Source organism: Pteropus medius, unplaced genomic scaffold (assembly GCF_902729225.1).
Source record: "Pteropus medius unplaced genomic scaffold, Ma_sr-lr_union100, whole genome shotgun sequence".
NCBI lineage: Eukaryota > Metazoa > Chordata > Mammalia > Chiroptera > Pteropodidae > Pteropus > Pteropus medius.
In genome coordinates, this window is record NW_024355990.1 from 12,234,063 (window position 1) to 12,250,864 (window position 16,802).

The 16,802-nt window shown below is 43.8% G+C and overlaps 1 protein-coding gene across 6 annotated transcripts in view; it reads left to right on the forward strand.

The window, feature by feature from the left end:
* Window positions 1–16,802, forward strand: part of ERN1 (endoplasmic reticulum to nucleus signaling 1) — an 86,135-nt gene that overhangs the window by 32,739 nt on the left and 36,594 nt on the right. For 5 of the 6 annotated variants that reach the window (XM_039859418.1, XM_039859423.1, XM_039859421.1 and 2 more), the window contains exon 2: window positions 918–1,038. In XM_039859418.1, the coding sequence (XP_039715352.1) occupies window positions 918–1,038 (121 nt within the window). Of the gene's footprint in view, window positions 1–917; window positions 1,039–3,308; window positions 3,763–16,802 lie in introns of those variants that run through there. The other variant, XM_039859420.1, reaches the window with a different exon arrangement.

Sequence of the window (16,802 nt, forward strand, 5' to 3'; positions counted from 1 at the left end):
ATTTCAGTCATTTAGATATTATTGGAAATTCGGATCTTTCTAGTTTTGTATGTTTATAAATAGGACGTAATGAATATCATTGTGCACAGCGCTTTTTCCATATCTAGAATTATTTCTTTAGAATACGGAAGTGGAATTATAGGATCAAAAATATGTACATTTTAATGCTTTCCAGAAAGACTTATACTGGAGCTATCTAACTTATAACATTCATTGCCACCAGCAATGGATTAGAAAGTGAATTTCATACCTTTGGCTATTTATTTTTTAAAAAATTTTTAATTCATTGAACATAAAAGGTACCTTTTGGTTTAAATTGTATTTCGATTATGAGGAGCAATTTGGATTATGTTTTTTATACATTTTCTTTTATAACATGTCTCTTTTGAAATCTTGGTGTTTTATTATTTTATAAACTCTTCATATAATGAGAGCTTTTTCTTCTTTTGCTTTAAACATTGTCCCCTAATTCTTTGCCTTCTAAAATTTTGTAAGTGTGTATGCGTGTGTGTGGGTGTGTTGGCATTTTTCTTTATCATGGAGTCTTGCAAGATGACAAGGTTCTAGAAAGTAAGATAGAAGAGAAGGAAGTCAGTGTACTTTCTCCCTCTGTTTTGGTGGAAGTTGCATGTGGATTACTTCAGAACCCTGTCCTTGTCATGTTAGGTTAGAAGCCTGTCTGTCTGCAGGAAGGATTGTACTTAGATAGAATAAAGTGACCTGGGCTCTAGTAATGACTCAGCTGTTGGCTAGACATGTGCCCTTGATGGGAATTTAGGTTCTCCGATCTCAGTTTATTCATCTGTGAGATGGTGGATTTTAGAAACTTTTTGGGGTAGGGGTGGGAGTTTGTGGTCATACATGCCCAAAGTGGAGAATCCTATTGACTATGAAGATTCTTCTGCATCTCATTGCAGATTTTGGGAAGTCCCAGCACAGTGACTCTTCCTGAAACCCTGTTGTTCGTGTCAACCCTGGATGGAAGTTTGCATGCTGTCAGCAAGCGGACAGGCTCCATCAAATGGACTTTAAAAGAAGGTAATTTGGGTTTGGTCCTTGGGTGATGTGGACATTTGTTCAGCTACTTCTGAGGAGGCATATTCCAGAAAAAGAGAAAAGCAGTTGTATGTTTTTTAATAAAATAAAAAAGGATAATGGAGTCAAGGAGAGGAAAGCGAATTATTCTCTAAGGGTATGTTTACAGCTTGAGTTGTGATTATCTGCTAAGTGCATCAGTTGAAGAAGCACACTTCATCTTTTTCTCTTTTTTTTTTTTTTGCTTCTGTCTAGATTTCATGTTTAAATGGCTCTAGACTTTTCTATTAATAGTTCTGGCTTAGTCTTTACAAAGACCTGCTGCATTAAATTTTTTGTTAAGTTCTAATGATTAGAGTCTCGCGATCATCATTACAAGAAGGTATGTTCTCTAACCTCAAATGACTAATTTGTTTTTATAGACGCTGTAATAATTGAGGGCTGTAGGATTTGACATTCATCCAAGTTAGCCACTTTATTGGTTCTTTACATTGAGGGAAGCAAAAGACTGAGCTTGTTCCTCGTGTGGTAATCTCCATGCTTTTATTTTATGATCTTGTCTTCTTGGTGATAGCTGAGCGGGGTCCTCTCGCTGGGAAATTGTATTCGATTTCCAGAGTAATCTTCCTGGGTAAAGCCATGCAAATCACAGGATTCGGGGCTTTCAGTGTCATCTCTATTATTCTGTCCAGTGATATTTCTCATTTGGCCCTACGTTGGGGTCTGATCAGCATGTTCTCTTTTCGTCAGTAATCTGTGACTCATTATTTTCATTAGCACAGCAAGTGTTTTTCCTTCCTTAATAAAATGTTCCAAAACAGTATTTTAGATAGAAAATATGGGCATATGTCAGAACGTCACACATCATCTTGTCAATACAGCAACAACCCTAGTTACCATCCGTAGGTGATGGCAGTTCGGGTACCACAGGCCGCCCTGGCCCACCTGTCTGGGCCCTGCTTAGAGCAGCAAGAACTTTAAGCAGCTGAAAGGACCAGCTGTTAAGAGCAAGTAGCCACAAGAAGACTGTAGAGCCAGGTTTTGGCATTGCATTACAGGCTTTCAGAGTGTTATCCATAGTATCTCTCCTTCATGTTTAAGCCTTTTAACGTTTTTAAAACAAAAGCAGATTTGTTTAAATTTCATAATTTCTGATTTCTTCCAAAGATGGAAATCAATGAGGTGCAAAAGGATTGCAATAAACATTTTCACTGTTGAGTGTTTAGGGCTGGTCCCTTGGTTTCTGTATTTCTAGGTAGGGCATTTTTGCCCCAAGCCACTTTATTCTTCTGCTTTGCTTTCTCCTGCGTGCATTGGTTTAAACCGATCTTCTCCAAGTCTTAATTTCTACAAGGAGCCTGGGCTTTATCTGGTACAACTGTGTCCTGTCTTGTTTGTTACTTAGCCAAATATAAGAATCAATCTGTTCTCTCCTATAACTTAGAGCTTAAAGAAATTGCCCCTTTTTTACTTATTTTAACACATGTTTGCAGAACCTCGTCTATGAAAGATACTGTATGGGACACAAAGAAGAAAAAGACAATCCTTGCACTCAAGGAGCTCACAGTATGGTAGGAAGAAATGACAGGTACACAGAACTTCACCACAGAGTGTGTTGTAACCACTTCAGAGAGGTGCCAGGAGCTACTGGGGACACGGGGGGCAGGAAAAGATTCCCGAAGCTGGGGTGTTAGAACCGAGCCTTGATGGATGGGTTGGACTCATTCCCAAGGAGCAAGGCCTGGGAAGGAACAAGGCAGCAGGTCTAAGTGGAGCAGGGAGCTTCAAAGACACTTGAAGGAAGAATTAGAGAAATCCGATGAAGGCCTAATAATTTCAAATAATTTTCAATATATATATCTATACAAAGATTACCGATGGTAATGTATGGAGACCCTGAGTTTTTAATTCAGTTTTAATCTTGCAGTTATAAGTCCAGATTTCAAAATTGGTACTTCTAAACCATTATTAATATAGAAATAGAGTACGCAGTTATCCAGATACTGTTCTAGGCCCTGAGGATACAAGTGAAAGAAACAGACAAAATCCTTTCCCTCATAGAAGCTTTTATTCTACAGGGGAAACTGATAAGGAAATAAATTACATAGTGGTCGTTAGAGCTATGGAGAAAAATAAAGCAGAGAAGTGGAATAGGAAGTGCCAGATTGCTGGAGTCAGGGAGAGGAGGGTGGAGGGGTGGGTGTGGGGGCGGGGCTGCAAATTTAAACAGGCGCAGCCCCACTGAGAAGGCTTCATTCGAGGAAAAACTCAGGGAAGGAAGGAAGTCTTCAGGTAGAAGGCATAGCAGGGGCAAAGGTGAGCATGTGCTCGGCGTGGCAGGGGAAGAACATAGCAGTCGGAATGGCTGCAGGGGAGGAAGGAGAGTAGTAAGAGATGAGCTCGGAGGGCCAGTCATGTCGGGACGCAGCGTTCCCTTTACGTGATATTTATTATAAAATTGCCCCCACTACTGTCCTGAAATGAAACTTATAGCTGGTAACCTACATATACACAGTTTTAAAGAGAAATATATTACCCGATTAGTAATCCGGAATAATAGGCAAGTAATTTTTAATCACATATATGTAATTTAACATGTAAATGCTAACAGACACATGCTGATCGATACTGGCACTCCACCTAGGAGTGAATGTGCTACCCGGTAATGCAGACTGATGAAAACGCAGACTAGGATACCAGATACCTGTGGGACCGATTTCCAAGATGGTGAGCTATTCTTGATAACGTTCCACATAAAAGTACAACCTTACCTGCCTTAGACTGTAGTCACATTCTGAGACGGTTCAGTGTATAAAATTATGTAAAAAGTGCTTTTCTGCTTTTATATAAAGCAGTTAGGTTGTAGGCAGATAATTATTAGAGGTTTGGGGCCCGTATGAGTGTGGCAGAACATCAGAGCAGCCTGCAGATATGGGGCAGTCTTTGGCTGTGCAAGGCTACCCTCATGATGTCCTGCTCCCTCCCCCCCATAGTGCCACATCACCCCCTAGTCCCTGTGACCAACAGGAAGAGCCCTCACAGACTTCCTGAGCACTGTCTATCGAGCTGTGCCCTCCCTGGTATAGCACCTGGTGACTGGTGTGAGGACAGTGGCTTTTTGGAAGCCACTGGAGTTATCTGAACAACGAAGCAGCGTGCCCTGGTGTTATAGACTGATGTTTGTGTGCCCCCTAAATCCGTATGTTGAAGCCTTGTGATGGTATTTGGAGATGGAGCTTTTGGGGGATGATTTGGTTTAGATGAAGTCATGAGGGAGGGTTCCACTGATGGGATGAGCACCCCTATGATAAGAAAAAGAGATCAGAACTCTTGCAGTCTCCACCACGTGAGAACACAGTGAGAAGGCGGCCATCTGCAAGCCAGAGAGACGGCTCTCACTAGGACCCACCCGTGCTGACACCTGGTCTTCAACCTCTAGTCTCCCCAGAAGTGTGAGAAATAAATATCTGTGGTTTAAGCCACTCAGGCTATGGTACTTTGTTACCGCTGCCCGAGCTGACCAACACACCCGGTCTCCACTTTACAGGATCAGCAGGTGCTATGTTGAGACCGCACTGATGGGGCCAGGAGATGAGGAAGCAGGAGACCGGGCAGAGGCCACTGCACCAGGCCCGGCAACGGAGGCCCTGGACCTGGGCCTGAGGGGCAGCGGGGAGTCAAAATCAAATGGAAGAAACTTGCTGAGGCAAACAGACTTCTTTAACTCATCAAACTGGGGTTCTGCAGGATATATACCTATTATTCCATTTCACGGTTTCCTAACTATTTACTTGTTTCAGGCACCAACAAACAGGGAGTGTTTTTTTTTTTTCTTTCCACAGAGTGGTTTTGGCAGGTGCTTTTGTTCCTCACCCAAACATGTGTTGCTGTTCCCAGAAATGGAGATTTATGACACCATCGTGGCAAACTGCATCTAGTACAAAAAACGAGTTTTATTTGTTTTCAGAAACTAATTTGAGTTTTGACATTTTATGTTAGGTGTGATCATTCTAAGCTGTGATTTTCTAACTGTGGCAACACCACTCTCTGTCTTTCTCTGAAATTTCACTAGTGAAGGTGGTTGAGTATGTTTTATTTCTGCACTTTCAGCCCAAATGCAAACTGAGAATGTCGCTGCCATGCATTATGCTAGATTCGTTTTACAAACCTTGCTTTAGGTTGCTGACTTTCTTTGGTATTTCCAGGACTGGTTTTCCTGCTGTGTGCGCTCAACTTAAAATGCTAGTTAATGCTGATTTTTGACACTCAGATCTTCATCAAATTGCAGGGTACTCTTCAGCACCCTCCTCCCATCCCCTTGCATGGCACGGAGGACTGGGTCTAATTTAGAAGCATTCTTTACTAATCATAAAAATATACTAACTGTACAACATGGCTGCATTCCCAGCCAGATGGGCCCAGACTCCTGAGATGTCCCTTGAATGGTTGATATTGGAGATTTATTATGAGGGAAGGATCAGAACAAGATTCGTTATTTGACATTTGAAGAAAGTCTTCCATATGAATTTTCCTTTTTCACCATGTGCCTCTTACCATAGATCCTTCCGGGGCTAACAGTCTGGAAAATAGAGTGATGCTCTGCTACTTGGTCATCAAGTCCTGTAGACTGAGGAATTGTCTCTCAAATCGGACCCTTTCTCCCTGTCCCCCTTGCCAGTGCCTTAGCCAGCCTTTTGTCATCCATTTCCCAGATCAATGCCGCAGCTTCCTGACCACCGTTCGTCCTTGCAGCCTGTCTTATCCTCCCATTCACCTATCACACTGCTGTCAGACGTGCCCTCTGAAAAGACAAATTGGACCACGCTGAACCCCCTGCTGAAATATCTCTCGGTATTGTCTACAGCAGTTCCACTCCAAGTGTGTGGTCTGCCCACCCCTCTTACGCATCCATGAGGACAGGACTACAAAAGGGAGAGTAAGCGTCATCCGTGATGGGCTGGAATTTTCAACAACCGGTCCTTCGCCAGGTAGTTTGAGAAACATTGGTCCACAGGGGCAAGTCTAAGCTCCTTCACCTACGTGCAACGCCCTTCAGCATTCAGCATCCGCTCTCGCCCAGCTCTCCAGTCACAGCTCCTCTCCAGGATGCAGAGACACTGGGCCTTTGCTTGTGCTCCCTCCCCCACAGCAGCCTGCATTGCTGAACAGGCTCCTGTTTGTCTGTTAAGGCCCACCTTGCAGGTTACCTCCTCGGCTCCTAGAGCAGGGTGAGCCCCTTTCTCATCCGGGTTCTGGAAGCACTTCGTTGAAGCTTCTGTTATGGCACTTCTTGCTATGTTGTGAATTTCTGTTTACATTTGTCTTCCTGCTGAATTTCTAACTCCTTGAAAGTGGGGTCTCTGGACAGCCAGGGATGCTCAGTAACAGCCTGAGGCACCTAACTCTGACTCGGGTTCGAGACCTGTTTAGGGAGCCCTGAGGAACAGGTGGGATTGACTTTGCCTCCTCAGGATGCGTTGTCTGTCAGTGCCATCATCCTTGCCATATCTAGTTCGTTTCTGGTCTTGAGTTTCACGTGGCTTTTTGCGACTTTTTGCAGTTGGTTTTCTCTCCTGTCCTTTAGGCAGTGTGCCTATTCCTCTGAAAGAGTCAGAGATCAGCCTTCAGAGGTGTGATGGAAACACGAGAAGGGGAAGTTGTGAAAAGGGATGACATTTTGTTAATAGTTCTAATCTGTTTTCTCGTAAGGAATTTTCTAGGCTTAAGATATGCATCACTACCTTTCTTCCTCATGGCTTAAGCATAAGAAAAGTGGTTTTTTTTTTTTTGCCCTCCGTTGTTTTGGAGGACTGAAAATTAAGTTTTGTGAGAGGGGATATAAGGGGAGCCTGTTTCTGCTCTTGAGTATCTTGAAAATGTGTTTTCTCTCTCTCTCTCTCTTTTTTTTTTGTATTTTATTACTTATCATGGAAAAGTCTAAACTATACAAACATGTAATGTACCATCATTCAGCTTCAGCAATCACCAACGGGAGCTGGATTCCATCTGTACCCCCATTCACGTCCCTGCCTCACGCTTGGGATTTGCTTTAGAGTAATACATCTCACATCGTGGGGTGGGTCTCTTAGCCGTCACCGCACACAGTAGCATAGACTTCAACTCCAATGGGTATTCTTTGCAGCATTGCTTGCTATGTAGCAGAATACAGTTGAGAATGTTGAAATGTGTGGATAAATTGCCTTTTTTGGCTGTGACTTGGTTACTTGTCCTTTTGTTCATCTTGGGATGACTATGCAAAGTTTGATGGCACTCCCATTACTCAGGAAGAGATTCTGTGAAGTTATGACATCCTGAGAGGCATTTGGTCATAGGCCATAGCATTGGAGTGCTTTATCTTTCTCCTTTAACTCCTTCACTATTGATTATAGCATTCAGTGTGCATTTTAAGTCTGCCAGGGTGAAAATAAATAAGAACCTAGTAAAAGTTGACTGCCTTTAGTATGGGCAGTTTTTCAGATTACGTTGGTGTCTCTCCATGATCGTCTCTGTCAAATATGACATTTAGTGACTGGCAGAGGTACCTGCAAGAAAACATGCTACATCCTCTCTCAGTTCTGATGAGATTCGGGTTTTGAGGAGCTTCTGATTCGATGTCTGTCTTAAAATGCTCTCCCCATGAAAGCTGAACTTCGAGAAACGCTTAAGACTTTCTACCCTACAGTTTGTACCTAGCGACTCTAGTGGGAGTGTTAAGGCGTAGGTTCTGGAAGTTCCTTTGCTCTGGGGGGAGGAATGGGCTGCCACTGGTTCAGTTGAGCACATGAAACATCTTTGGGAAACTCAAGTTTTGAGTTAAGGGAGGGTGAATGACCTTGTTCCTACCAATAATTTTTATAAGAAAATAGTATGAGAACCTTCAGCATTTTCTTGAAGAAAATTGCATTCAGACTAGCCAATCTAGTTTCACTGTGAGCTAGGATTAAAATCTCCATGTCCTCCTTAGCTCATTCCTGTTTTGCACTTCATTTTTCTGATCAGGACTAAATTTTGTTGACCGTTTCTTTCCCTCTTTTTCGTTTCCTGACCTCCCCTCCTCCGTCCACCACCCCCTACCCCAGTCAGGCTCAGGCCATCTTACTGGAGTTATTGAGTCACCTTCCTCACTACCCTTTATGATTCCTTTTCCTTGTTCACTTTGTACCCTGATACCTGTCTAACCTTTTTTCGGAGGACTTGTATCAGATCTTTTTCTCCGAGGCTTACAGTCAGTTCCTGGTTAGTGCTCACCAGTTCACATCACAGTTTTCACGACTTTCTCCTCCACAGTCTCATTTGCATTCAGAAGGAACACTTCACACTTGCCAAGCCCGTGTCCTCATTCCCACAGAGGAGGTGATAGTCCTTCACGCATGCTGTCTTGTCATCCCCACATGCCGGGCCAGCTTTCTTTATGATTTCTTTCTCCCCTGAGTATGCTAGCCCTCACTGATTTCCCTCACCTAGGAAATCCTGTTCGCCACATGTTCCAGCATTCATTTTGTACTGTTTCATGTGTATTAGCTTTCTAAGCTCCCCTCTTTATCCCTCACAGCATGAAACAGAACCAAGCTGATGGTAGATGTCCGACACTGGCTTTTGAGACGTGCGTGGTGAATCTCAACAGATAATTACTAATCACTGGGTTGTCATTCTCTTCCTCAGAGAGAAAGGAAGGAGAGGATGAGGCTCTTAAATCTTCGGTGTCGGGGAAGTTTACAGGGAGCGTAAAACAGCTGGGACTTTATTTTGTGGTCTTTTGGTTCTTAAATACCTGTCAAAAGGACCAACCCAGAACATTTCAAATCGCTGCTAGAGGTGCACTTAGAAGGGGCTAGTTTGGAGAATTTCTAACGGCTGCAACCTCCTAGTTGTACCTAGAGAAGCACTTCACTCGAGAAGCGGCTGCTTTTACATGCTGAGTGTGTAGGGGTCAGTAGGTTGTTTAGAAGGAAGAATGAGGTAGAGCGGGGCGGTCACATCAGTGCTCATGGAGGTTCCACCGCAGCAGCAGCGCGTTCCAGAACTGTCTGTGCTCATCTGAGGAAAAGAAGATGATGATCTTGTAAGGTTCCTTGAGCTCCAGTCAAATGGGCAAACTGTTCTTGTGGCTTCTGTAATCAAAGGGATCTCATTCCTTCCTACGTGGAAAAAAAGTCTGCCTGGAGCTACAGAGGCCATCAAGCATCGGTGTGAAACGATTATTTAAATTTTGGTTGAATCATCAAGAGACTTTGTTCTGTTTTGTTGGCGCATCGCCCCATGCTCTCCCCAGACCCTCATCAGCGCCGATAAGCCTGTGCTTAGGGAAGCCTTATGTGGTACCAACAGGCTCCTCCTCGCGCTCTTCGCGTGAATTTCCCTTCAGTGTCTCCACACCCCGTGAAACTATAAGATCAGGCCGTCAAGATTTACACTACAGGTGAGAGCAGTAAGAACAGGCCTTTTCAATCTATAGGATAGGTTTTCCTTTTTTAAGCATTTTTTTAACTTGTCATTTTAGAAAAACTTTGCAACGTACACGAAAGTAGAGACTAGTATCATGCACCCAGCACCCAGTTTCGATAATGATTAACACATTTCAGCCCCCTTCCCCTGCCTCCGTTATTTTGATGCGAAGCCTATGTCATCTTTTCTGTAAATTTAAATAATTTTAAAATGTGAGTGAATACACGGAACTATGCCTGAGCAGCTCTTTCCAGCTTTTGTCATATAGGTTTCTGTGTGGAAAAAAAAAGTCCCTTTTATTAAGAAACACTTACCTCGAATGACTATAATTCACATATAATATTGAATATCTTCAATTATTGACTTTCTTTCATTCTGCAGACAGTATTACCTGGGGAGCAAAAACCTGGGCAGCAGTCACCCAGGAGTTCACCCTCTGATTATTCATTAAACAGTAGATAAGCTTGATGTACTTTTCTGTGTATATTTTACAGTAAACAAAATAGATGGTCCCTGACCTTCAAGTGCTTAAAATTCAATCCAGCCCCCAGATATCTGAGAACCAGAGAGGCCACATGCAATTAAGTACCTGTCCCTTGAGTAATGTGATAAGCGCATCATAAGAACATACCAAGTGCAGTGGGCGGTCAGTTTCTGATTTCCTAGAGAAGCGGCATTTGAACTGACCCCAAAGGATAAGCAGATGTAGGTGGGACACAGAGACCAACATGAAAACCCGGAGGGAGCTTTAAGAAGAGATGTGATCAAAAGATAACCATGGAGAAGAAGCGGGCCCTGGTTTCGCGGAGCCTTGAATGCTTAGGCCTGTGGTTCCCAAACCATGCCGAGGGGCTCTGGGGTGCCACAGGAACTCAAAGAGGCACGGCAGCATGCTTTAACTCGTCGAGAGAAACACGGCAATGCTCCTCCACAAGTGCCAGACACCACAGTTTCAACATTAAATTGCACTGCTTGTCCTTTCAATGATCGATGTATCTTTGCCAAGATGAGTTTTTGGCCGTTTCTATAATAAAATTCAGATACCACGTGAAAATCAACGTGGAGCGGTAAGGAGGGTGGAAGTGTCTAAGCTGATTATAAGGTTCGGAATACATGCAGCTCCCAACAGGTGAACACATCCCCTTAGTAATTATGGTTAAGAATGAAATACACGTTTTTCTTTCAGTGGACATGTTATTATTTTTTCCACGTGGCTTTTAAGTTGCTAGACCCTAAGTACTTAAATCTTTCGGACCTAACTGGTTAATAAATGGAACCACTAGGCATTTCTTTCGGCCCGGGGCCCAATGAAGAAATTACTGAGACACTAAGGGTGCTGCAAACCAAGAAAGTTTGGGAACCTCTGACTGGAGCCAAGAGATGGAAGGTAATAGCCAGGCAGGTGGGAGCCATCGCAGGATTTATGGGGAGGAGAGGCGTGGGCAGATCCGCCTTCATCAAGCCCTTGCAGGCAGTGAGTGGAGTGCACATCTGAAAGGCAGAGATCCGAGACAGGGAGCAGGTTAGGAGACTGCTGTGTAGACCCAGTGAGAAGTGATGACCACCTGATTTTGGCAGTGGTGAAGGAAGTGGAAAGGAGGACTCAGACTTTGAGAAACGTTTACTAGGTTGAATCTTACAAAACTCAGGATCTAATTGAATGGGAGAGGGTTAGAATTAAGAAGAGGAGTCAAAGACAACCCCGAGTCTCCAGACTGTTTGACTGGGGAAAGTAGGGCCAACCAGCCCATCTGGGGAACGGAGTGGAGGAGCAGGCTCTGGGGGGTATGACGTCGGGGGGTGAGGTACCCCGGCAGTTGTCAGAGGTGGGACCGGGTCATGGTCTCCATGCGAGAATGTTGTCGGATGCCATGTGGAGACCTAATGAGAAGGATTTGTAAGTGTTAGATTGGTTCACTGGAACTTGACAGTGGCAGTTTTGGTTTTATTATCAGGGTAGGGGCAGGAGAGCAGTGAGTTGAGAAAGGTACAAAAGGCGAGAAAAATGAAACAGAATCCAGTGCAGTGGTTTCTCAACATGGCTCAGATCAGAATTACCTAGCGTGTGTTAGAAATGCAAATTCTCTGGCCCTACCTACAAATCAACTCCCTGGGAAAGGACCTAGAAATCAACGTTTCAAAAACTACAGGTAGCCTATACACTGCTGGCGGGGATGTAAAATAGTAAACCGCTTAGGAGAGCTGTTTGTAGGGTCTCGACAAGTCAAATGTCACCACTATGGCCCAGCCATTCTACTCCTAGGTATTTTCCCAACAGAAATGAAAATATAGGTCCAAACGAAGACAAGTACACAAATGTTTATAGCAGCTGCATTCACATTTTCCAGCCCTAAACTAGAAATAACCCAAATGTCCATCAAGAGATGAATAAACAAATTGTGGTCTGTCCATACAGTGGAGTACTATTCGGCAATAAAAAAGAACAAACTATGATACATGCAACAATATGGATAAATTCCAAAAAACATGATGTAGAGAGAAAGAAACCAGACCCAAGAGAGACCCTAGAGTATGAATCCCTTTTGTGAAATTTTAGAACAAACACAATGAATCCATCAGTGGTTATATGGAGTGGGAGTTGGGGATATTGCATCCAAAGTGCTATGAGAAATGTTTTGGGGTGATGGAAATGACATCTATCTTGATTATGAAGGTAGTTACATGGATGTGTATGTTTTTCAAGACTCATCAAACTGTACACTTAAAGTGGATGCATTAGCAGAGAAAGGAGAGCATGTGTAAAAGCGCGAAGGGAAGCTGAGAGGTTTGTTGTGTTTGTAGGCAGTGGGGAAAGGGTTAGCCAGCCAGGGGGAGGACTTGAAGATATTTAGAGATAGGGTACCGCTTGGGGGCTCTGGATAGAGAGTGTGAAATATCTATAAATGTAAAGGTGAAAGCATTGTCCTTTTATAGAGACACAAAGGAAAAAGTGGAGTTGGGCAAACTTAGGGGGCGAAGGGTAGGACATTTCGGAGCACTCACTCTGCCCCCCTGTACTTGCCCCGTGCCACCGGAGGCCGAGTTATGTGTGGTGAGAAGAGGTCCTTGAGGGGAGGAGCGAAGATTTGAAACACCAGCTGTGAGGAACAGGGAGCAGAAGCCAACCAGAAAGTAGATAAACTTATCTCCTGTGACATGGGGCCCACCTGGCCATAGATATGTAATGGTATCTCCAAGAGTGATTGTAGTGTTTTCTTCAACAGTGCTCAGAGCCTGGGTGGAGGAAGGGAGATTGCTCAGTAGATTCTGGGTTGAGGTTGATGGAGCATAGCTGCTGGATTATTAGAAGTGATCAGCGATGGCCGTCCAGGCTGGACAGGAATAGAAGCAGGAAGGAAACTAACAAATATATTGCGTACCTCGTATGTGCCAGGCACTGTTTTAGACGTCGGGGATGTAGCAGACAACAAAAGATAAAATCCCAGCCCTTACGGAGTTTACAATGGCTAGAGTTAGGCGTTAAATAAAATAAATAAAATATACGACAGAGGTGGTAAGTGTCATGAAGAAAAATTAAGCAGAAGAGAGGGTAGGGAATGCTGAGGGGTAGAAGGTGGTCATGGAAGACCTCTCTGAGAAGGTGATCAGAGACTTAGGCACAGGAAACAGCAAATGCGAGGCTCCAAGGCAGGGGTAGGCTTGGCAGTATTCGAGGAATACAAGGAGGCCAGCGCGGCTGGAATAGAGCAAAGAGGAAATGGTGAGAGAATTAGAGAGTGTGGGAGGCTGGGGTTGTACAGGATTTGTAAGCTACTATGTGAACGTTGGCCTTTACTGGGTAAGAGGAGAACCACCAAAGGATTTTGAGTGGCAGTGGAGTATAATCTGAATTCTCTCTTTACAAGGATCACTCTTCTCTGTGTCAGGGCACTGACTTAAAGTCTTGACAAACATCCAATCCTTATTCAGTCCACATACCCCATGAGGTTGGTGTTATTCTCTCTGTTTTTCTTTACTGATTAGGAAATTGGGACTCAGAGAGATTAGGTAACTTTGCTGAGGTCACTCAGCTGCTAATTGGCAGAGCTAGGATTTAAGCCTGGGTTTATCTGATTCCAAAGGCAACGTAGATGAGGGAAAAAGGAAGCACTTGAAAGACAAGGGGTTCGCACATGTTGGAGTGGGAAACAAAATGATGATCATTATAGAAGTAGACCATAGAGTTTGGCAACTGACAGGACGTGTTGGGGAGAAATGAGTGTCAGCAGTGTACTTTGAAGCTTGCCTGTCTTCTAGGAGAATAGGGGTGCTGTTACCAAAATAGGGTCATCTGGAGTAAAAGCCACGCTGGGGTAAAATATGGAGGACGTGACTTTGGGCAAGGGGTGGAGGTGCTGGTAAGAAATAGTGGGACTGTCCTGTTGATCTGGAAAGAAGAGATCAAGAGATGAGGACCTAGATTCTCCCCACTGCAGTATGGTTGAAGCTTTAGAGATAGATGGATGTGTCTGTGAGAGAATCGAGGCGGGGAGCCTGAAAAGTTCCATTTTTTTAGAGTAGGGAGTGGGGAGAGAGAGAGCTGAGACAGAGAGAGGGGGAGAGAGAGAGGTGGAAATCAGGTAGTGCCACAGAAGCCAAGGGGAGAGAGTCACAGGAAGGGGTGGGGATGAACCATAGAACGGGAAATGGTGTGAAGGGCGGTCTGGGGCATCGGGCACATGGGATTGGCCCGAGTGGTCATGAAGTAGCAGAAAGGGTAGGGCTTTGGGTGCTGATGGAACGAGACGCTAAGGCCTGCCCTGGTCAGGAGGGGAGCCGAGGCAAGCGTCCACTTGGGGCCCAGTACAAAGGAAGAAGGTGTGAAGCGTCAAAGAGGATGGGATGGAGAATAAAGGTAAAAAGGTATTCATGGAAAGATGAGAATGCACTCCTTCTGGAGATAAAAGTATTTAAATTTTTACCCTTATGGACCTGGACAAAGGAAAGATGTAAACATCTATTTTGAATCATTTCTGTCTCGAGTTAAAAAGAAGGATTAGGTGACCACTAAACAGTAGCAACGAGCATCACATAACCTCACCCGGTTTCTCCAGGTGTAACGGTTATGCCGTTTCAGGCCTGAGCCGGACCCACTGGGGGATGAGTCAAGTCCAGGGGCTGCTTCTCGGGGCGCAGTGAGCAGGTTTGTTTCTTCCCGTGTTAATCCAGGAGGCCAAACACTGGTTTCTGCTATTTTTTTCTTCTTCTGATATCTTTACCTTTACCTGATATCCTTACCTTTACCTGGAATAACACTCATTTTTACACTGATGAAGTGACTTTTTTTTTTTTCCTTCTGTAAGTAAAACAGCTTTGTGAGATGGCTTTTATCCTTATCAGTCTCCATATAGATAGAATGGCTTGTTTTGTAGCTATATCTGTTTATATTCTTATAATTAGACCAGGTTTCTTTTCTCATGGCTAAATTTTTTTCTTTTAAGCAAGAATCTTGCCTGATACCAGTTCTCATTATGAAATAAAAAACAACCTCTTTTTCATGCTGGGCTTCATTGCACGTTTTCAGATGATGCTTTTTGCTTTTATTTTTCTGGCTTCCCATTATTTTCATCCCAATATTTTCCTTTGATATTGTGGGAAATTTCAAGCATATGTAGGGAGAACAATAAAATGACTCGTCATTGTTATCATTTTCATCTTTAAACAGGTATTGACAGGCTGCCATTTTTTTGTCTTATCTGTCCCCTCAAACAATTTTTTTCTGTAGTATTAAAATAACTTTTTTAAGAGAAAGAAAAGGAGCCGTTCGCCCACTTCTGCCAGGGTTCTCTTAATAGTTGTGCTGTTACGTGGCTACAGCCCTACGGATGTTTATTCCAGGGACCTCATTTTACTGAGTGGACGGGAATGCTGAGACGATCAGGTCTTCCTAACGGAGTTCATTTCCTCCTAAGCCTGGGAAAAAAGCACGATTCTTAAACACTAGTGTAGTTATCCCATCACTCCGTCCCTGGCACCTGCCGATGGCCTGTGTCTTAATTGAAACCTTTCTGGCACAGGACATTTCGGGACCTGAGGCCTCAGTGTCAGGTGACCAGTAGATAAGCTCTAGAAAACCAGGAAAATCCGCACCTGCAGGCGAGTGCCTGAGAGGGAGCAAACGCTGTACCACAGCAATAAGCTCACGAACAGGAATCCAAGTCCTGTTGGTGTCCATGTTTTGTTTCTGGTGAATTGCTAGGATTCGGCGGTGTCCTCTTCATCGGTGTTTATCTGTGATGACTTTAACTGGATGAAATGAAGGAAAAAGATGCCCTCTTGACTGCCTTTTTTTTTTTTTTTCCGAAAGTGGCATTCTTGCTTTTCCCAGCTTGCATGGCTGCAGGGCTGCGTTGAAGTAACTGGGTTGTGACTGCATCTCGACTGTTTCAGTAAGGCCGGTGCTGTGTGACCTGATTTCCTGCCTCTTGCATCAGTCTGTTTGTGAATGTGTTCTGAGAGGTGATTAATGGGAACGACAAACACATGCCTACTGACTGAAAGTTCCTCCTGTTTCCTAAAATGTTTTTGGTTTAATGAATTGTTTGTTCGCTGCCCACAGACCACATGTGGTTTGTGTGCTTGTTGTTGTGAACACCTTATGCCTTCATGTAGGAGCCGGGCTTACAAAGCAAAGTCAACACATGATAAGCCTCGATTGGAAGAGCTTTCTTTGTCTGAGAATCTTAACTAACTGGGAGAATTAGACAGCTGCCTGTCACCATAAGCAGAGCCCTGGAGCCTGGAACTCTGTATCCAGAATCTATCACAGTATTTGCCGTCCTTGTCCCCAGCTTTGAAGTTGTGCACGGTGTGGCTGTATAGGCCGTGGGGTTTTGATCGCTGTGCCATCTCATGCCTGTGGATTTTAGCTCTGTTACAGACTCTTGTGTCAGCATCCCCTCACCCCACCTCCGTCCCCCGCAAGGACTCAGGGGCTGTCCTCTGGATTTGTGCCCAGGAGAATCTAGGGAAGGAGAAATTCTGCCATTTTTGAAAACTGCAGCTGTGATATTGACTGTGAGAAAAATTTTTTCTCAATTTAAAAAGTAATTCCTACTCTTGTAGAAATTTGGGGAAATAATAGAAAAGGTGGGGGAGTCGCTTATATTTCCAATAGAGAAAACTTATAATTGGCTTTTCTTACCTCTGCATCTAGTTTTTCTATGTGCATTGAAGATTTTCTCCTGAGCTACATTACAACTCTATGTACAATGTTATCTTTTTTTCCAGAACATAATAGTATAAAGATTTGAACATGTTATAAAGTTTTATAAGCCCTTTTAGATGCCTTAATTTTCTGCCAAGTGAACATTCGTAATTTA